This window comes from Haemorhous mexicanus, chromosome 18 (genome assembly GCF_027477595.1).
Source record: "Haemorhous mexicanus isolate bHaeMex1 chromosome 18, bHaeMex1.pri, whole genome shotgun sequence".
Classification (NCBI taxonomy): Eukaryota; Metazoa; Chordata; class Aves; order Passeriformes; family Fringillidae; genus Haemorhous; species Haemorhous mexicanus.
This window is the reverse complement of record NC_082358.1, coordinates 9,080,101-9,100,739: the sequence shown is the minus strand read 5'-3', so window position 1 is coordinate 9,100,739 and position 20,639 is coordinate 9,080,101. Positions and strand designations below refer to the sequence as shown.

Sequence of the window (20,639 nt, the reverse complement as noted above, 5' to 3'; positions counted from 1 at the left end):
AAGAATGGGGAGCCCCAGATCATCATTACTTTGCAAATGAACAACGCCTTACAAGGAGAGAGGAGGAAAAAGAAACACCAACTTTATTCATCAGGGATGTGAACTGCGCTGGGTGGGAGGCGGCAGCTGCTGGAATAGGAGTCTGACAAGTCAGGCTGTGGAGATCCCAAGGAAGGGTCAAAATAGGACTGAGCAAAGACACAGCGCTCATACACCCAGTTCCTATAGAGATGATGTTAAACAGTCTCAGAGCACAAAATAAACCCCCAAGTTTTCTATGCCCAACTCAGCTCTCCAGTCATGGGCCACTTCAGTGAGCATCCATGCTAAGCTGGGCACATTAATCCTTGTCACCACTTAGCACTCAAGTGTGAAAAACAAACAGTCATTTGTGAGGGAAGGGCCATTGTTAAACCCTTGAGCTGAGCCTGGTGTGTGAAGAACACAAATTCAGAACAATGAGGACAGTACAGCCAATTCCAATAGGAACCGATGGATGCTGAAGTGCCCGAGGCAGCCCATGACACATCCCACATCCACCAGGATCACAGCATGATCAGGTGCTCTTCAGGAGCACAGACTCACTCCCACAGGTTTCCTGAAGATGTTCATCTTGTTTGGTTTTGCTGTCTCGCTGTGTTTCTGAGGTGTGTCTGCAGCAATGTGAAATCCCACACAACCTGAACAGCTCTGATCATATCTTCAGTCTCAGATTTTCTTGCTTGTTTGGCAGCCTGACCCTGCAAATCAGGCACTGCCCTGCCCAGGCTGACAGCTTGTTTTTTAATCTGTTCTTAGGGATAGATAAAAAAGGGGGCACTAAAGGAACCATTTAATTAGAAAAATTAGTCACAAAATAAAAGGAAATTGGTTCCTTAAATTAAAAAAAAAAAAATTGGTGTCCTTAAGATACTGGCATGAATTGCAAACTATTTTTGTTTTTTAAAAAAGCCATTACAATGCAGAAATCCCACCAGATGATGAAACCAGCATCTCTGAGGGAAAGGACTGGCCACCACCAACACAGAATGTAACCAAGGGGAGAGGACATCCTTTTGTCCAAGCACTTTCCACATGGCAGGGAAGAGCATTTGGCTTGCCTGGCCTGCTTCCAGCCCAGACCCAAGCTCTCCCACTGCAGGGCTGAACAGTGGGCTCAAACAGATCCTGCTCTTTGTGCTCATCCAGGGCCCAGTCCAACCTGGATCTGGGTCCTGAGGTTTTTTAGTAAAAGGACCCATGCTCAGTGAGCCACCTTGGACAGAAAAACCCAACTGAACGTGGCAAAAATCACAAGGTTCCCTGTGGAGCTCTTCTGGATAGGTTTGGGAATTCTGATATGCTGCTGGCTTATTCCCCCAGCTATGACACTCTACTTGTGGAACCAGGCAGTTTTCCATGCCAAGCCAGTGAGTTTGGCTACAGCATGGCCTGGGATACTCTAACAGTCAAACTGCTGAAATCTGATGCTCCAGGCTGCTGGTTCCACCTCTGAGCTGACAGTTTTCTGGGCTACAAAGAACTGCTCCCCCCCAAAAATGGAGTTCTCATATAAATCCCACAGTAAAAACCAGAAGGCAGAGAGCAGCTAAAGCACATGACCTTTGATGTTTTCACCCAGCCATGGCTGGGACCCTGCCTGCACCTGTGCTTGGCATGTGGCCACAGACAGAAGCCACAGTTAATGGCAGGATGTGGGGCTGTTCAAGCCCCCTCAGCTGGTTTGTAGCCAGCACTGTTAACACCTGAGCACCCACAGACTCTGGATGGAGCTGCTACTGCAGGGAAAATGAAGGAAAGAAGTGTGCAAGAGAGCAGAGAATTGTATCCCTTGTAGCTAGGCCACATCCAAGGCCCAACCCACTGAATGCTTTCGGGGCTGGACGGATGTGCACTACTCCCCCTCCCACAAGAGCTCAGAAGCATCCAGAAACTGCTGCTTTTTTGCCCAGTTTTAGGCTGAGCAGCCTGAGGCCCAGCAGAGCAGGACAGCTCATTGAGACTCTGAGGCCAGGAGCACCAGAAGGACAACTCCTGCAGTCCAACACCTTCCTCAGCACCTAGAACTCAGTCATCTTCTTGTGGGTGTCTGCTTTCTTCTGCTCCCGCTGTAGCCTGGCTTCCTGGGCCTGCAGCTGCCCTAGCTGCTTGTGGGCATCAGCCAGCTTCTCCTCCAGCTGAGCTGCAGCAATGCTGTGCCTGAAAGCAAAAAACACAGTGGCAATGTCATCCTGAATGGTAAAATCAAAGGCTTGTTCCATCCCAGGAGGGTTTGCCCTTTCCTGTAGGATTAGCAATGCTGCAGAGGTGGGCACAAGGACTCCAGCACCTTTCCTCACGGAGCTCCTCTCTTTGCCACAGCCTGAATTCCAGCCAAAGGACCCCAGATACATCTGCCAGTGTTCATGCTGATCTGAAGCACACACTGAACTCTCTCCTCCCCTCCACTTCCCCTTAAGTCCCATCCAGACACATTTCACTTGTTCCTCCCACATCTCATTTCAAGCCCACCCCTCCCCAGAAGCACCACAAACTGGATCCCAAAGAACGTTTTCCTACCGCCCGATGTTGCGCGCCAGGGCCTGCTGGATTCCCCTGATATCCCTCTGTGTTTGCTCAATCTTCTCCGTGGTCTGGAAGAGGCTGACACTCAGGGCTTTCTTGGTGCTCTTGCTGGCGTGGTAGATCTCTTTGCTGTTCCTCTGGGGCAGAGCCATCCCCCCAGCCTTGTCCCCAGCGCTCTTCCCGCGCAGTTTCTCGTTCAGGAAGTCAAACACGTTGCGCGGGGCCTTCCGGCCGCCCGGCTGGCCAGAGCTGCTTCCCTTTGCTCGGCATTTCCTCGATTTGCCTGGCTCCAGCTTCCCCTGCTTCTTCTTCTGCAGCACCTCAGCACACTGGTCCAGGGACTTGCCTCGAGGAAGCACCACAGCCTGCACTGGCTCCACTCTGCCCTCGCCATTCTTCCCTAAGCCTGAGGAGAGACTCCAAGTCATTACAACATCCCCTCTCAGAGTCACCTCCTACCACAAGTTCACATTGACAGTCACAAGCTAAAAACAAGCCAAGAGGCTTCTGAGGTACCAAAAGTTAGAATTTCTGTCCGAGCCAAGGGGACCAGGAAAGGCCAGGCCAGGAGCCTTTCACAGCAGGAGATTTGTGATTCCAAGCCCGAGGGCATCCGTCAGGCTGGTTTCTGTGAAATCAGGTTCAGCCTCACATCCTCAGCTTCTCAAGCCAGGTTCTGCTTAAAACTGGTTTGGTTCCTCTGGGAGAACCCAAGCCAGGTTCTGCTTAAAACTGGTTTGATTCCTCTGGGAGAACCGGAGACATAGAGGCCCTCCCAGAGCCCCCAAGGCTCAATGCAATTTGGGTGGGAGCAGCAAGTTCAGCAGGCTTTGAAGTCTGTGTCCAGGCCAGGAGATGCATTAACACAGACATCAGAAGCTTTGCAGATCAGCTCCCCTCCACCTCCAGCCTTTGAACATTCCACGAGGTTCTCATGGCTTTGATCATGAACTTGACCGTGTTTCCAGGTGCCTCCACTGTTTGCTATTACATACAGGGGTTGGTGCCCCACATGCCTGCACTTCCATGAAGTAACTCATCCCTCTTCCCTCCAACACTGCTGGGATCTACCACATTGCTTGAGCCTCAGCCAAGTGGCCTTCAGCACAGCAAAGCTCTGGCTTCATCCAAAATACTGTGTTTTTCTTAACAGCCCCAGGACCAGCCTCTCCCCTTACCTTTTCCAAACTCATATCCCATCTGAACAAGCAGTTTGGAGCCAATGCCACGAGTATGGGCCTCCCAGCCACCAAAAGAGGAGCTGCAGGCAGGGGTCCATTCCCCATTCTCTGGAACCCCTGAGTCTATCACTGTGGAACACAAGAGGAGAATCAGTGAAACAGGAATTGTGAATAAACCTGCTGTGTGCAGCATCCCTCACAGCTCAGTACAATTCACTTCTCCAACCCTAAAAGCATTTGGTCATGCCTCCAGCTTTACTCAGTTCTTACTGAATTGTCACCTTCCATGAACACTGCACACTGAGTGTGGCTGAAATGTGAGGTTCCACTTGATTTAATGCACATACCGTCTCCCAGTTCCAGGCAGAATCACCCAGGAGTTTTATGACTCTTTTCCTTCCTTCCAGGGTGATAATACAGACTAATGTACACATCTGAGTAGAATTTAGCACAGTGGCACCTAATACTTATCCTGTGCCTCCAGCTCCTGTCTCTGGTATGAGGCTCCTCCAGGCCACAGCATTAATTTTGTGTTATTAGGATCCAATAACCTCTGTCAGGTTAAATGTAAAGAGCTCTAGGACATGACTTTGTCCCTGTGATGCAGCTGTGGCACCATCAGAGGGACAGTGCTACCTGTGCAACTTCCAAGAAGTCACTTGGGCACTCTCTGTCTCACCTTTCAGCAGTAAAACAGGGCATGGCTGTTCCTGCTGCCTCATTGAGGCACCAGAAGGACCCAACACTCCCATTTCCTTGGGTCTCACATTCCTGGGCCATGGAGTTCCCAGTGATGAGAAAATCTGATTCATTTATTAACTCAGCTCAGCCAGACACGTAAGAAACAGGCTCAGAGCTTGGAATTCTAAAATATCACACCCTCTTCTTCCTTGTGTGGGGAGTTCCCATGGAAACCTCCAGCCTTCATTAGCCCAGGGATTTGCACAAAACAAAGATTTTAGTTTGCAGTTATAGCATAACATCAAGTTACTGTTCTCAGTTTTTCAGGAACACATAGAGATCAACTGCTCTCTCATCAGAGATGAGACACTCAGAGTGAGAGCTCTAGGACAGTCAGCCAGTTCCAGAGAAAAGCTGAACAAAATCCCAAGTCACTTTTGCTCACATTCTCCCCACTCCCTTACTTTTGGCATAACCAGAATCATCCACACTGTCCGCATCAGACTCGCCAGACTCAGCAGCATCTTCACTTCTCAGGGGTGGAATGACACTGTCCCCTTCCACCACGGCCTCCTTGAGCAGCAGGGAGTCAAACTTCACCGTGTAGTAACCACTGTCCACATCTACAGAGGGAACAGCAAGGACAGGAGCTGCAGCACACAGGGAGATCAACCAGAGTCAGCTCCAGCAGAATGACACAGGATGGGGGGAGGCCCAAGGAACAGCTCTAGAAAATTCTGGGTTTAATCTGTGATTTTTATTTCTGTCTGAGAGGGGGAAGTACCCACTGCAATGAAAAGCTATTTCCACAATGCCTGTATTGATACCCAAAAGTTTATCTCTACAAATCAAGAAAGATGGGCTGTTGAGAAGTGGAATTAAAAAGAAGTTAGACTTGCTCCCTTCTGACTTTAATAACAGTTAAAAGAAAGATGGAAAGAGGGAATAAACCCTCCCTCTTCCCAGGACAGAGGGAAGCCTGTATCAGCAGCTGCTGGGCAGGGCCAGCTCCCAGGTTTTTGTTTAAACAAGACCAGATTATTGCCATTCTCACCTACTAGACATGTAAATTCCTGCAGTCCCTCCCTCTTCCCTGGAGCTGTTAATGACCTCGTAGTCATTTCCTTTCCACATTCTTACTCTTCATCTCCCATTTCCCAGTCAATTCTCTCTTCTAGCCTGACAAAACTCAGACTGTTTCCTCAGCTAGGTCAAGACTGTGAGTTCAGGGCAGCGGCCACATTGTTTATGTTTTTCTGTCATTAACCACGGCAGCCAAGTTTTAGATCCACAGAAACCTCAGCCTCCACCTTCCCCCTGGGCCCGGGGAAAGCCCCTGCCCCCCTCACCGGTGATTTTGGCCGTGTACCAGATGCCATCACTGTGCTTGGCCAGGCAGGCTGAGCCCACCCCCAGACTGCTCAGGTCGGGCTCCTGGAACGGCTGGAGCTCCTCCACAGACACCACCTGACCGTGGGAAAACCTGCAGGGAAGGAGGAACAGGCGTTTTCAAATGAAAATCCTTTCCTTCCTCAAAAGAAATGCACACGAGTGTCAGGGGTGAGGAACCTTCACCAGAATTATAATTACAACAGCATATGGTCAGACTTTCCTAAAGTTGGTCATGTTTCACCTTAAACACGTTATTTATGTCAAGGGACAAAGAATGCATCTCACCCCAGAGAATTAAACTTCCTTGCTAGTGACACATCCAATTAAAAAGTTCCTGGCTTTGGGAATAAACAGGATCAGAGACAGGCAGGGCCCAGCACCTTCACAAAGGTGAGGTTCACGGCCCAGCTCCAGCCCAGCACCTGCACAGACCACTGAGGCTGATCCTAGTGAAGATCCCCAAAACCAGAGCCTATACAACCTCCCTGTGCAACTGGAATGTGTGCATTACCCACGGACCTGGGTGCTTTGTTTTCAAATACTTCATCAGTTGTTAATTCATCCACTCAGTTCTGTAACATCTCTGCATCTTTCCCACAGGATTTTCCACTTCACCTGTGCATCAGCTATAGAGAACAGCCAAACCTATGCCCCTGCTCACCACAGCACATTTCAAAAACACCAAGGCACAATTTCTCTGGGTGAGAAAGCCACGCAGAGCACTTGAGGAGGAGGTTTATCCCTCTGAACCCTCCCACCCCTCTCTCTTTACCGACAATTCTCCTTAAATCTGCACTTGTCATCCAGGAAGAACGGGCAAGGCTTCAGGGACTTGTGGGTGGGGTACAGGTAGAGCACCCTGACCCCTGCACTGCCATCCTCCAGCTCCTCTGTCCCCACAATCATGGCATTGTGGTACTCCAGGGTCCCCCAGGAGCTGTAGTAGGGGGCTTTAACCTTCATCCCACTCAACTCCTCCTCCTCCTCTCTCTCAGACTCCTCCTCCTCCTCACTGCACTTTGATTTGGATTTATCCTTCGTTTCTCCCTCTCTCTCTGAGGAGATCTCGTTGTCATCAGCTGGAGGCTCCTCATCTGTTCCAAGCCCAGCAATGGCTTCCTTAAAAGCAGCGTATTCCTCATCTTGGGCAGAGCTCTCCAGGTGGGAATCCTGCCCTGGGAGACCTGCTGGGGAGGAGGAGGAGGCATTTGTGTCCAAAGTGGCCAGAAGTTTGCTCTTTTTCACAGCCACCAGGCTTGACTCGGTCAGTTCTATGAGCTGCTTCAAATCCTCCTGCAGCTGGATCAGGTCCGACTGCTGCGATGGGTCCTGGCCCGCCCCCAGCGCCAGCTCCACCTGCTCCAGCTGGGCGTTGTAGGTCTGGATCGCTGCTTCCAGACTCTCTTCATCCATTCTCAGCACAGGAAAGGCGCTTCTGCCCGCGTCCTCTCCACAAACTCAAAACACATTCAGAGTTCACTCAAGCACTTCTGGATAACAAGTCCTCGCCCGCAAAAGCGACATCTACCCGCCGTCCCGCTCTTTCCCTCGGGAATGACCAGGGCGACGCTCCTCCTGGAAACAGGCGGCAAAAGGCGACGGGAGAGTTCGAGGAGAGGCCGGGCCTGGTCCTGCCCTCCCCCGCCACGGAGTCCACTCTCCCCCACCGGGCCCCCGCACAGCACCGCTTCTCCCGCAGCCTGGGCGCTCCCTCAGCCCCAGGGCTGCAGCACCTCCCTGAGCCGCCACCGCCACCTCGGCGGCCCCGCTGCGCCCTTAGCCACCTCAATCCCTGCGAGCCGCCTCCATGACACCCGCCATGACACCCCCCTTCCGGCATCAGAGCCCCCACTTCCGGCTGCGCTGGCCAGCGCGTCACCCGCTCCGCACTCGGAGTACCCGGGAGGCCGGCGGCGCTAGGCACTAGGGGAGTTGTAGTCCATAGGGTCCCTTCGCACCGCCATCGCAGCGGCGACAGGACTACATTTCCCAGAGGCCGGGGGCGCGGAATGGCGGTGGCTGGTGGCGCTGGGGAGTCGTGAGAGGCGACTCGGGCTCCGACGCTGACACCGGCGCCAGGGCCAGGTGAGGGGCCGCGGGCCTCGGGCTCGGGATCTTTTCCTCGTCTGCTGCCCTCGGGAGTTTGGGCCGGGACCTGCCGCTGGCCCGGGACGTGGCGCGGGGCCATTAGGGGGAAATGGCGTTAGGGCCGGTGTTCCCTTCGGCCGTCACTGGCCGTGGCAGGGCAGGAAAGGGCCGGATCTCCCGGATCTTGTGGAGCTGGAGGGATTTGCCGGGTCCGGGAGGATCTTCCGGGTTGGGGAGGAGCAGGCCGGGGGTCGGGCGCGCCCGGGATCAGTCGCTGTCCCGAAGGGGAGCTGCCCCCGTGCCGGTGGCTGCTGCCGCGGGGTTCGGCAGGAGCCCCCCGGTCTCAGCTGGGGGCGAAGGGTGGCCTCGGTACCTGTGGGATTGAAGCCCCTGGCCCTTAGGTTCCCTGTCCTCCCTCACCGTGAACCCCCCCGATCCGATTCCTGCTTTGGAACACTTATTTCCCTTTAGGTAATGGTGTTTGACTTCAAAGTGGTTGTTTAACCACGCACTTGCTTAGAGGCAGCTGCCTCTCAAAGGCTCTGCCTTGGGGTTCCCTTTATCTGTGTTTGAACAGAAGGGTTTTGCAATGGCATGTGAGTCAGCTGCAGCACTTGGTGCCAGTGCTTCCTGCATCCCAGCAGAGCTGCTGGGCCTGTGTGTGCACATCCAGGTGTGAGCTTCTGTAGGTTCTTGCTCAAAATACCTGTTCTCTGTATTTGTATGAAGTTTTCTTCATTTTCTTTGGGTCTTACATTTACTGCAAGAGGTGTTCAAGTCCTTCCGAAGTTCCCCTTTAAACCCCAAATTTGATCTTGAGCTATTTTCATTATCTCTCTTAGATCTGTGATTTTTTTTTCTTGGGATTGCCTAAATATGAGATTTACTTACAAAAGAGTAACATCATTTATTTGTTTGGCGTTGTGGCATGAGAGGCTTTTGGGAATGAGCTGTTTGCTAATTGATTTCCTGGCATTTGTTTCAGGAGCAGGATGTATACACTGCTGTCAGGGCTCTATAAATACATGTTCCAGAGGGATGAGTACTGTGTCCTGATCCTGGGTTTGGACAATGCTGGTAAAACTGTAAGTGCTGTTTATCACCCTGTGGAGGGGCACACACAATCCTAAACATCCTCCAGGGATAAATCTTCCAACAAGGGTCAATCTTTTTTCATCTGTGTCCTGAATTACGTTAGTGGTGTCACACCAAGCAATCAACTTTTCCTCATTACTTAAATTTAGTACAAGCTTTCAGGGATGTGGCTGAGCTTTGGTAATCCCATAATCACATGTGATCCCTTCTTTCCTTGCTAAAATGGGGAGCAAGAAGAGTGGTTTGTCCAAAATTAGGTAGGGCAGTGTCTGCTCTAGCAGGATTGTGCAGAAATGAAAAGACTGGTTTGGGGTAGGATTACCCCAGCCAGTAAAATGTTTGACAGTAAATACTTTGTCTTATTCTTTTTCAGACCTTCCTTGAACAAACTAAAACCCGATTTAACAAGAACTACAAAGGGATGAGTTTGTCCAAAATCACAACCACTGTAGGCTTAAACAGTAAGTAAATTCTCATGGAATTTTTTCAGCTTTCTTGCACTGATAGACACAGATAGCTGTGTGTTTGAATTGTTTAAGAATTCAGAAGGGCAGAGTAGTGCCTGGGTGCAAAGATTGTATCTCCCAGCTGTCCAGGTATTTTTGTAGAGAATAAAATAGACTTTCTTATCTTAGGAGGAGAAACTCTTGAAGTATTAAAACTCCAGGTGCCCTATTTCAGTACTGTCCTCAAACTGTATTTCCCTGGAGTTCATTCTCTGGCCCAATTCTGGAATTATTTGCACTGATACTGCTCTATATTTGTGATCACTCTGTGCAGGTTTTGCTGTGTTGTTGCAAGCAGCTGCTGCCTGTGATTTGTTCCCCTACAAGCCTGTCCCACCCCAGATTTCTCAGTGGGGTGTGCAGCTGTCTGTGCTTTACAGCACCTGTAGTTTTCATTGGATTGCCATTTCTTCCTTCCTTCCTTCTAGTTGGAACTATTGATGTTGGCAAAACTCGGCTCATGTTCTGGGACCTTGGTGGGCAGGAGGAGCTGCAGTCACTTTGGGACAAGGTTAGAGATGTTGGTTTGTTTTGTTTGATATATACTTTTATTTATTTATAAATACTTGATGTTTATTTGAATCAATGTTTGATTGATTTTTTTTGCCCGGAGAAGATGTGGCTGCCCCATCCCTGGAAATGTTCAAAGCCAGGGTGGATGGAGCTCTGATCAGCCTGATCTAGTGGGAGGTGTCCCTGCTCCTGGCAGGGGGTTGGAATGAGATGATTGGCCCTTTCCAACACAAACCATCCTGTGATTCTGGGATTTCTTTTAGAACTGAACCACTACAATCACACAGGCTTATTGATAACCTCAGTATTTAGCATTAATACTTTTTCAGAGATTCCACTATTTCTGTGCTTAATATTTGCATTATTGGTTGCAGATAGCAATTACCAACCCAGATCAGGGGTTGTACCGTAGAGATAAGCTTTGGGTGGACACAGGTGAGCTTTTCCACCTGGTGTGCTGATCAGGCCTGCAAACAGAGCAGGCAGCACAGGCTGTGTGCCTGCATTCTGTCCAGGCACACTGTGGATACAGCTGCCTCTAACTGATTGATCTCCTCCACATGTACCAAAACTGTACCAAAATCAAGTCAGGAAGAGGAACAAGTGATCCTAGTGGATTGACACCAATATCTGTGTTCTTCCAGTACTATGCTGAATCTCATGGGGTGATCTATGTTATTGACTCCACTGATGAGGAGAGGCTCTCCGAGTCCAAAAGAGCTTTTGGTAAGTTTAGTGTGAAGAAATTGTCCTGGAAGGTTGTATCAAACGAAACTGTAATGCAAGAGGAAGCTTCTGGCTTCATCTCTCTGTCCAGAGAATCTGTGCCAGGCATTTGTACAACTTCCAGAACTGGCTAAACCTGGTTTTGTTTCTGTCCTTTGTAGAGAAGATGATTACCAGTGAAGCTCTGGAAGGGGTTCCCATTCTGGTGTTGGCCAACAAGCAGGATGTAGAGGTAAAATATGGAGGATTTACATAAATTAGCAAATAAGCCTTGGAAAGGTGCACACTGCATTCATGTTAAATATTTTCCACAGTCCTGAGCTGATCCTATGGTACTTTCCCACCACTGGAAATAATTGCTTTGAATTTAGTTGTAATTTTTTCCTTTATCTTCCAGCCCTTTTTCAGTGCCATGAATGAGCTTCCTACAGGCACAAAATTTTGGAGCCTTTATGTAAACAGAACAAACTGCATAGCTATGGTGGGTCTTTCTTGTACCGTGACTGGCTATATTGATGCTGGTTTTTCCTGTTTATTCAGGAAAAAAAAATGTTTAGTGCCCTTTGTTTATGCTGCTCTTTGAAAACTCAGGAACAGCACAACAGATGTATGTGAAGCAAATCATCCTTTCCCCATAACTGGATAAGATCTGTTCAATATAACACTTGTTTGTTGTAGAGCATTCCATCAGTGACAGCAGTGAATGGCAAGGAATGCTCTTTTCTGATAATTTGAATTCTTTCCAGTGTATTCAGAGCTGTAAAGCTCTTGGTTTGGGTTTGGCAGTTCGTGGGTGGTGCAGTGTTTAGGTGACACATCCTGGGTCATCCTTACTTCCCCCAGCATGGAAAAAAAAGAAGAGAGTGTCCAAGGTGGTCGTGGTGGTTTTCATGTTTTCCTCCTAGGAATTGTACCTAGAATTCCAGGACTGCAGCTCCAGTGACTGGTCTGTAGATGGAGCCAAAGGCTTGCAGTAGGATTCGGAGCACCCGGCCTTGGGGCTGGGATCAGCCTCTGTTCCAAAGGATGCAAATACTTCTCAGGTTCCTCCTCTGCACTTTACACTTGTCTGAGCGATTGCACTTGTGGAAACACGTGAGGCTTCCATAGAAATCACTTGGCTCTAAAGCAGGGTTTCATGAGTACAACACAGATTTTTTTTTGGATCATCTAATTTATCTAGATTATCTAGTCTTAGACATAAGAGAAATGTAATTCCATGTAAAAGCATGAGATCAGGACTGAACTCCTGATTTATGATCCCGGCTTTGCTGTGGTCTCTGAAATGTGGGGAAATGTTCTGTCTTTTTTCTGTGGAAACCAGAATATTGACTCTCATATGTCTGTACAACCCCACAGCTTTTCTGCAGGGAACAGCCTGCGCTCTTGCCTTGACCTGTTGAGGATAAGATCCAAGCAGTGACCTGGAAATTTGTTCCAGTTTCTCTCTTGGTTGCATATATAGAGTTTCTTACAGGCTGCAGATACTGGCTCTTCTGACACTCTAACCAGACTAAAGACAAGTAATTGAACAATTGGGCTTCTTTAATTGCTAGAAAGAGGTATTTGAAACAGCCTTTCAAAAGAAAATCTGGCTTCTTGCTCCCTCTGGAGGGTCCAAGACCAGCCCACAGACTTAGTGCCTCCATGCAGTTGTAGAGCTACAACAAGAGATTAGCAAAGCTAAAGCCACTGGAGGTTTGCCTGTTTGTAAGAAATACCTGCACTGGATGTTTAGAGGTCCACTCCTACACAATGATCTTGGATATGGAGCCAGCAAGGAGACATCAATGCTCTTAACAAATCACTAAGGGGATTATAGCTTATTTTTCAGTAATTACTGAGGTTCACTTAAACAAAATTGAGAAAAATTAGTAGCCTGTTTCTCTTTTTCTGATTTAGCAGAATGGAAGATCTCTGGAATAAAACTGATAATTAACATTGATAGAAATTTTTCTGCTCTGGATCTCCAGACATAAAACTGTAGGAAATTCTCACCAGCGTCCCTCTGTCCTGAACCATGATAAGGGAGGATAAATGGTATTTTAACCTTGCTGGTATTTGGAGATGAAGGGTAGTTCTTGATGATGATATCTATAGAGGCCAGCAGAAGGCTTGTGGTCCAATATATCAGAAATAGTACATCTGACACAGTTTGTTTTTTAAGTGTACATTCTGTTATCAAGATAACAAAAGTGCTGATGCAACCTGAAATTGCATGAAGTGTTAAGAATTCTGCTGTGAACCCCAGGGTACATTGTGTCCTGTCAGCACTGCGAAGCATGAGTGGTATTTGGTCATTCCAGGAGATAAAATATGGGCATTGACTGCAAAACACCAATTTTAATTCTCACAGTACTGAGTGGGATATTTTATGGTATCAGGAGAATGCTCTGTGTTCAGCAGGGGCTTCAAAACTGGATTATTTTATAAATAATTCAAAAACTGAGTCAAATGTGTTTTGGAGGAAGGAATTTGTTTAGGTTTTTAAAGGAACTATTGCTTTGTAGAAGAATTAATGATGTAATATCTGCTAATTTCTGTGAACTCCCTTTCAACTCAGAATGGCACTTTTGAAAATATGGCTTATTTCAGAAGAAACAGCAAAATCAGAATTGATAATTGCTGTTTTGATGTGAATGCAGCTGTTGAAAGGTTTACACAAGGTATATATTTCTATGCTTTACAATGAACTGTTGCAGTTTGAGGATAGAATGGCTCATTATGCCACACTATTCAAAATACTGGAAAAGCATGACCTGTCAAAAACAGCATCTGAAATTTAACAGTCTGAAAATTACTGGGTGCTGTATGATGACCCATTTCTGGGAGGAAGTTTTGCCATCCTCATCTAATGGTAAATTTTGGAAATTTAATTTGAAATCTCCAGAATGTTGAAAAGCCTCCTCATGCCTCTGGAAAATGCGAGGAGTCATGGTGAGTAGCAGAGTACTCATTTCCACACAGCTGTTAGAAAACACCTTCTGCATGAAAGTCATTCTAGTTTCCAACTGAAGACCTCCCACAGCTTCCCTGTAAAATTAGTTTTCATTTAAATAAGATGGTTTCAATTGAGGCTATACTATTTCTTCTTTAAATTGAAAGAAGCTTAAATTCTAATTTAAAACGAACTCGTAAAAAGGTAGTCCCAGACCAGTCCCAATTTAAAACAAACTCTAATTTAAAAAGGTAGTCCCAGACCATAGGTCAGGTGAGTCAGACTTTTATGCAAAATAGTATTTTATTTAGGCAATCCACCTCGCTCTTGTTTCTCTTTTAGTTCCATTCTCATGGTTGGTTACTCTTGAGATGACTGAAGAGCCTCTACTTGAGATTTTATGCATGCTTCTGGATTTATCCTGAGAGGAGAGCAGGCAGCAGCATTGTCTTTGCTCCAGTGGATTTGGGAAATGGGCAAAGGCTCTGCAATGCCACCTTTTTTTTGGCTAAAACTTGCCTTGCTGCTTGATAGACTTTAAGTTGTGCCACTGCTGAGTCTTACTTTGGGTAATGCTATTGTGACCACTTCATAGGAGGAATTTGGTTTAGTCCTGGCTAAATTATGGCTGGAGGAGCCTTCATCAAAAGCTGTTTTGCATGTGTTATTCTGGGGAAGCTGAGATGGAAATCTGGTTCGTCATGTGTTGTGTGTGAGGTTCCTGTGAACTGCCTGAGAGATACCATCATTCCTGAAAGGTCACTGTGGATTGTGGTATTGTAATGGAGCACTCTTGATGTGATCACAGATCCAGCTTCCCTTCTTTGCCCTTGGCTTATGGGTTTGCAGCTGAGAAACAAAGCACATCTGTAAACAAATATTTTGTAATGTGGCTGGGGAGAAGGGGAACTTGGAAGCCACAGCTGACATTTTCACATTTTCCCCTGAGTATGAGATGCTCAGATGCCCCTTGCTGAAGTGGCAGACAATCAGCCCCTGCTGTCACATGAGATTCCAGTTCATGGCTTTCCCTGGAACACTAAAACAAGGCATTGATAGTTTGGTGTTACCTGTCTGCTGTGCTACTCTACTTCATCCCAAGGGGAAAATGATGTTCCTCAAAACAGGATTGGTGATGCAATGGCATCCTGCTGTGACAATGTGAGTGGTGCAAAGTCTCCTCAGAAGCAAAACTCTTTCTGGTGCAGATTTCCTTGGAAAGCCGTGGCTGGGCAGCTCTGTGGAAGGTGGGGCAGGTCACAGCCCTACCAGAAGGTGGGAAAGGGAAGGTGTAACATTGGTTTATACTGGGAGATAAAAAAGACTGTAATTGTTAGCTGCACTGGGAAAAGTGGACTCCTAAAGGCTTCAAGGATGGGCAGGGTGAAGCATGTGAGTTCTCTGTGCTGCTGGGTGTGTGCATGTGTCTGTTAGTGGTGTTGGGAAGTTCATTACCTGATTGCTTTGCTACCTGTGCAAGTAGAAGTTGAGGAACCGAGGACAGCATCACTGTGCTCTCTGTTGCTGCTTTGTATCTTGAACACTTTATCTGATTTATTTTAAAATGTATGATCATACAGAAAAGGAGAAGGAAAGGTTAGACTCAAGAAGAAGAAGAAAAGGTTTCAGTCAAAAGTATATAATTATACAATGATATTAAACTATGAGAAGCTTCAAGTTTATTTCAAGAAACATTTGCTCAATTTCAGCTGCCAAGTCTCTTTGGCTGAAAAAAACAAAGATGTGAAAAATAGCTCAAATTCCTGACATGCTTCTCCTTCCCAGTTGTTGGGTAATTGACTTGTCCAGGGCTTTGGGTTAAACCAGGAAGCATTTGGACCTGCCTTTCTTACTGGGCAGTGGACACCATAGCAGGCTTTTACAAACCAGTAGAGAATGGTTGGTTGTAATCTCTTGCCCATCTTGCAGACCTACTGGTTTGAATTGCAGCTCCCAAGCCCAGTCTGACTCCCTCTAAAGTTAGTAATTGTTGGTGGTGGTTTCTTTTAATTAACAGTGTATCCTGTGGCTGACAACTCATCTGTATGAAGTGCACATTTTTGACTTGTCAGAAATCCTGATCTAAATTGTTGAGGGTTCTGCAGAATGATGTCAGTAATGTTTTTGGATACAGTTTCCAGATCACTGATTGAAAGGGCAAGTTTAAAATGCAGCTGAGGTCATAAGAAAGTACAGTCATCAAAAGTTGCACAGTTAATGGAGCCAAGGGCACTGGGAGAATTGAGTGTTGTTAAACTCCTTGCAAGCCATTTCTTAAGATCCCTTCCTACGTATAAGCAATGAAATCTACTTCTGTTGTCCACAAAAATTTCCTGTATTCTATATCTCCAGAATCAGTGTTTTGTAAGTGGATGGCTGGTAATAATTTTCATATTTCTGTTCTCTCAGAGTTTACGTTCACTTGGCCAATCCTCAGGACTCACAAAGGGTCCAGTTTGGCATTTGTGTAAACATTTGTCTAAAACATGTATGTGGGCCTGACTGAAGGTTCCAAACACATACTTGAGATTTGTTGAAGGTCCAGAATGTCCTTGCTGAGAGGAGGGAAGGTGGGCTTGGGCCAGCTGAAGTGCTTAAATAGCTTGTCCAGGACTTCTGAGGGAAAAATGAGCACTGAGTGCTCAGGGAAGTGCCAGTCCAGACTTTAGTTGGGCAGGTTTGCTTTTGTTGTAGCTTTAAGATTTTTGTGGTGACACTGTGCTTTGTGTGGGGAAGGTAATCACTGATTTACTGGGGGGTTATGATTTGTGGTGTTGTTCCCAGCAGCCTCCTGGCAGATTCACGGAAGTTCTGGACCTGCTGGGGGTCAAGAGCACAGTGACATCAGGCATCAGAAAATGTGCTGCATTCAGTGCTGCCAGTGTTTTCTCTGAGTGCAAACAGAGAAGTCCTGGTGGGACACGGCTGTAATGCCAAGGAATGTGCTGAGAACTGAGGAAAAATCGCAGCTTATTTTGTGAGAGTGCCCAGGATGCTGGCAAAGAGTCAGCTGGGCTTGTGGCAGGGACACTGTTTCAAAAGGCTTTGTAAATATTAAAGCTCTTGTAGTGTCCTGTAAATATAAGCTGTTGAGCAGCTTGGAAGGGATATTGTTAGAGGATGCAGGTTGTGCTCATTTTCAGGACTGTTTGCTTAGAACTGTACAGATTAAGGTTCAGGGAGGTGAGGCAGTGTGTGTACTGTCAGCAAACAGCATTCTCTTTGTTGAAAAAAGAATATGCTCATTTCTTTGGAATGTAAAGAGGTGAGTTTACTGTGTTGGTGGGTGAGTGGGTTTAACCTGATAGCATTGCCATCCTGACTGATACAAGACTGCAGTCATGGTAGCATTCATTGTGGAAGAAGGTCACCATGTCTTGTAGCACAAACAAGCTCTACTTTGGTTCCCTTTGCAGACTTGTCTGTCAATACCCGATATCAAGACAGCATTTAGTGACTGCATTAACAAAATTGGGAAGAGAGACTGCCTGACACAAGCCTGCTCAGCCCTTACTGGGTGAGTATGAGAAGAGGTAGACTGAGAATTGGTTGACTGAGCAACTGTGGGGTGTCACACAGAGCAGCACTACATGGGTAATTAAGCCTTGAGAGGGAGCTGTGTTTCCTTCCAACACTGACAGACACTTGTTCAAGATCCTTGGACTTTCACCAGCTCAGCAACTTCATCTGTAAATCCTGCCTGTAAAACACAGTGGAAATGTATTCCTGGCTGAGAGCAGTGGGACTTGGAGGCATATTTGTTGTCCTGTATCATCCCTTCTCCTTACACAATAATCCTTGCAGATGTTAGTTTGCTGCAGCTCCTGGTTTTCAGGTTAGAAGTCAGTTGAAAATGTCACTGTTGATGCCTATGCCAGAGAAATGGGTGGTGCATCATTGCTGCTGCCATAATTATGTTTCTGCTTTCATATTCTTTGGCATGCAGATGAGCTTTGTGATGGGGATGATATCACAGTTTCCAGGAGTCCTCTTACATGGGGATGCCTGTGGTTTAAGATTTGATGACTAAAACAGACCCTAATTTGGGCTTACAGGGCTGCATGCCACGGCCTTGACCAACCCACTGCATTCTTGAGGTCTCGGCATCATTGTTGCGTATCAAGTCTTGCAGTACATTTGTTCTTTGCACTTTCAGTTCTTTAAGTGAAAAGTGCTACTTGGCATAAGTCAAATGTTTTATTCCAGGTGGTGGAAACACTTCTGGCTGAATTACTGCCTGGGCTGAATTTAGGGCTTTGAATTTTTTTCCGTGTTATCATACAAGCTACTGCAAAGGATAACAAAAACTTCTTGAACCATGAAAAAAATTTGTTGTCTGCATTGCTACAAATCACATGCTGTTAAGCAGGTGAATGACCACAAGAACAGAGTTCAAGCACTGACTGGAAGAGATGTATTAGATAATAACCCTATTTGTACAAACATTTCTAGTTTTGATCTGTGTGGAATTTCCTTTCAAAATTCCAGTTTGAGCTTGCATTAAAAGAATAACTCATGGAAGTCATGGCTGGGGAGCTGTACAGACCAGCAAGGTGTTGACTTGCTTGGCAGTCCCAGCACAGATGATTACACAAAGCTGGAACCAAGATTGCAAGATCTTGTACAACTAGTGTGAGGTTTGTGGCAAATGACCTCAAACCAACTGTCAGGTGGGTTTGATGCTTGTTCATCCCAAGATTTCCACAGAGTTGGTGACTAAGTTGGGTGTAGACTTGCGCAGACACCAGAAAAATAAAGGATGGAGGTATATATTGCTGAGCTAAAAGAAATCAGATCCCTGTTGTTTGCCTACGTGAAAAATAACACAGAAATGCCAGCAAATAACTGTAGAGCCCCTCCCTTCCTTATGTAAGGGCTCAGTTAGGGCCTATATGATCTATGTTTCTGTTCTTGGTTGCTTCTCGTTGTTGCTTTATTTTAAAACCTTGTCTGCTTGCCTTCCTTAGCAAAGGGGTGAATGAAGGGATTGAGTGGATGGTGAAGTGTGTGGTGAGGAACATCCACCGCCCCCCAAGGAAGAAGGACATCACGTAGGAGCTGCGAGCCAGCCAAGCAATGGACAATCTCTTTCCACACACTTCTGTGTTCCCTTTAAAGAAGGTGATCCGCTGGATTCCTATTACACCTGATTCTTTCCTAAGGTTGGAGACAAATATTCTCTTTCTGTGTCTAAAAAAAAAACTTGAGCCAAGGATTCCAACTGGGTGGGGGGTGGGAATCTCTTACACTAAGTATTGTCATTGGCCTCTGAGCATCCTATGTAGCAATCTACACATTGTTGCCAATGCAAAAGACTTAATTTTTCTGCAATCTTACTTTGTGATTCCTGATTTGTGAGTCTAACAGGCTGGAGGCTGCTGACATGAAGGAACTCCTGAAGGAAATGCATAGGTGAATGTTGAAGGGAGGGAACAGCCTGGGGAATGGCTGTTCCTGCTAACTGCCAAGATCCTTGCTGCTCCAGCCCCATGTTCCTGCAGGGTGTTACTGGCCCTGTTATGCTGCTGTTTGTGTAGTGGGGAGAGACAGCATTGATTAGAACTTGATTTTCACTCGGGGTGTTGGTTCAAAACTTTGACCTGTGGTAAAAGCAGATGTGGAAATCAGCAACTGCACGGTGGTCATTGGATCATGGAATTGTTAATGCTGGAAAAGACCTCATCCAATCCAGCTGTGCTGGTTGAAATGGATATTCCTACCAGGACACCGATTCCAAAGCACTGCCTTGCTCTGACTGCCAGTCTCTATGAGCATTCTCTTTAATCCTAAGAGTAATTGAGATCTTCTGTAACTGGAGTGAATCAAGGCCCTCCCTGTGATCTTTCTAAGCTGAAAACAACTTCTAGGCAGGAAAAAATCAGTATGCAATAAAGCTTCCTACTTATTTGAACTTCCCTGGCTGAAACAGTTCTATTTGGGAATGGCACTACTTAGCCCTTAAGGGTTTTTTTTTCTATTGTAGGAAAAAACAGCAAGGCAGCACTCAAAAGACAAACAGTGCTCAGTGCTTACATCACCTACTCAGCTAGATCTGCTGAGATATCATTATCTTTTCCCTGAATATGAGTTTTTACGTGAATTTCATGGTGGTTTGGCAATGGGTGTTGCTCCTCTGCTGTTTTATTTACTCCTGGCACTGGTGAATGTTCTGTGCTGTTTGCTGACATGATGAAGGGGCCATCATTCAAGCTGTACTTGAGCCAGTCTGTAGTATTGGTTTAAAGTCTCTTAGTTGGCATCTGTCAAAGAACTCTCAGCTGAATTTTCTGCATGGAACTCATAGAAGTTTTTTGAGAGAGAACATAATTTATTTGCTCACATTTGGGTCAAAGCACAAAGGCAGCTGGGTTGTGTCAATAAGTTCATGAAGTCAGCAGAAAAAATTGCAAACTGAAGAGGAGAATCTTTGCTCCTCAGCAGGAGAAGTAAGGCTCCTTCAGACCTAGTGAGCCAGTCATTTTTCTTGTGTGTTCTGTGAATGTGGAGGATCCCTTGGAAATCACTCACCCACTGTAGGAAGTGGTGTTTTTGTTGGGTGCTGCATGTGATGCAGGGCTGAGATTTTCAAGAGTACTAAAGTTTTGGAGAACCAGTGGCCTTTGATTATCAGGAGCATCTCTCTCACTGGGGTCTTTTAAAATACTTGGAAAGTCTGGTGTTTTCAAGGTGGCTTTGTGGCCCTGGCTGCTTTGGTTGGCAGAGTTGGTACTGACAATGAAACTGAAGAAGTAAAACAGTAACTAATGAACAAAAGTACCTTGCTAAGAATCAAAACACTTTAGTCAAGTAGCTTGAAATGTCTATTCTTTGGGACACAAGGGATTTTCCAAGATTTCCACATACTGTTTTCAGATCTCTTGCTCTCTTTTTTCCCTGGGAAACCAGAAAGGACAAAACAGTTTCTAGACACAGACTGCTTTGTGGTCCCTATCA

The 20,639-nt window shown here is 46.5% G+C and overlaps 2 protein-coding genes across 7 annotated transcripts; one reads left to right on the top strand and one right to left on the bottom strand.

Moving 5' to 3' along the window:
- Positions 1-59: 59 nt before the first annotated feature.
- Positions 60-7,450, bottom strand: ZGPAT (zinc finger CCCH-type and G-patch domain containing). Its single transcript, XM_059862610.1, has 6 exons — positions 6,592-7,450; positions 5,777-5,910; positions 4,892-5,050; positions 3,744-3,875; positions 2,560-2,971; positions 60-2,199 (listed from the first exon to the last, which is right to left on the bottom strand). The coding sequence occupies exons 1-6, from the start codon at positions 7,230-7,232 to the stop codon at positions 2,061-2,063; spliced, it is 1,617 nt and encodes a 538-aa protein (XP_059718593.1). The 5' UTR covers positions 7,233-7,450; the 3' UTR covers positions 60-2,060.
- A 320-nt stretch (positions 7,451-7,770) lies between these two features.
- Positions 7,771-19,596, top strand: ARFRP1 (ADP ribosylation factor related protein 1). 6 transcript variants are annotated; one of them, XM_059862636.1, is made up of 9 exons: positions 7,771-7,904; positions 8,893-8,992; positions 9,376-9,463; positions 9,937-10,019; positions 10,666-10,747; positions 10,909-10,979; positions 11,145-11,228; positions 17,102-17,202; positions 18,653-19,596. In XM_059862636.1, the coding sequence occupies exons 2-9, from the start codon at positions 8,900-8,902 to the stop codon at positions 18,738-18,740; spliced, it is 690 nt and encodes a 229-aa protein (XP_059718619.1). In that variant the 5' UTR covers positions 7,771-7,904; positions 8,893-8,899; the 3' UTR covers positions 18,741-19,596. The 6 variants fall into 6 exon arrangements, with proteins under 6 accessions (XP_059718619.1, XP_059718616.1, XP_059718621.1 ...); XM_059862633.1 differs by lacking the exon at positions 18,653-19,596 and adding an exon at positions 17,741-18,130; XM_059862634.1 differs by lacking the exon at positions 18,653-19,596 and adding an exon at positions 17,741-18,130 and having other exon boundaries at positions 7,889-8,022.
- The last annotated feature ends 1,043 nt before the right edge of the window (positions 19,597-20,639 follow it).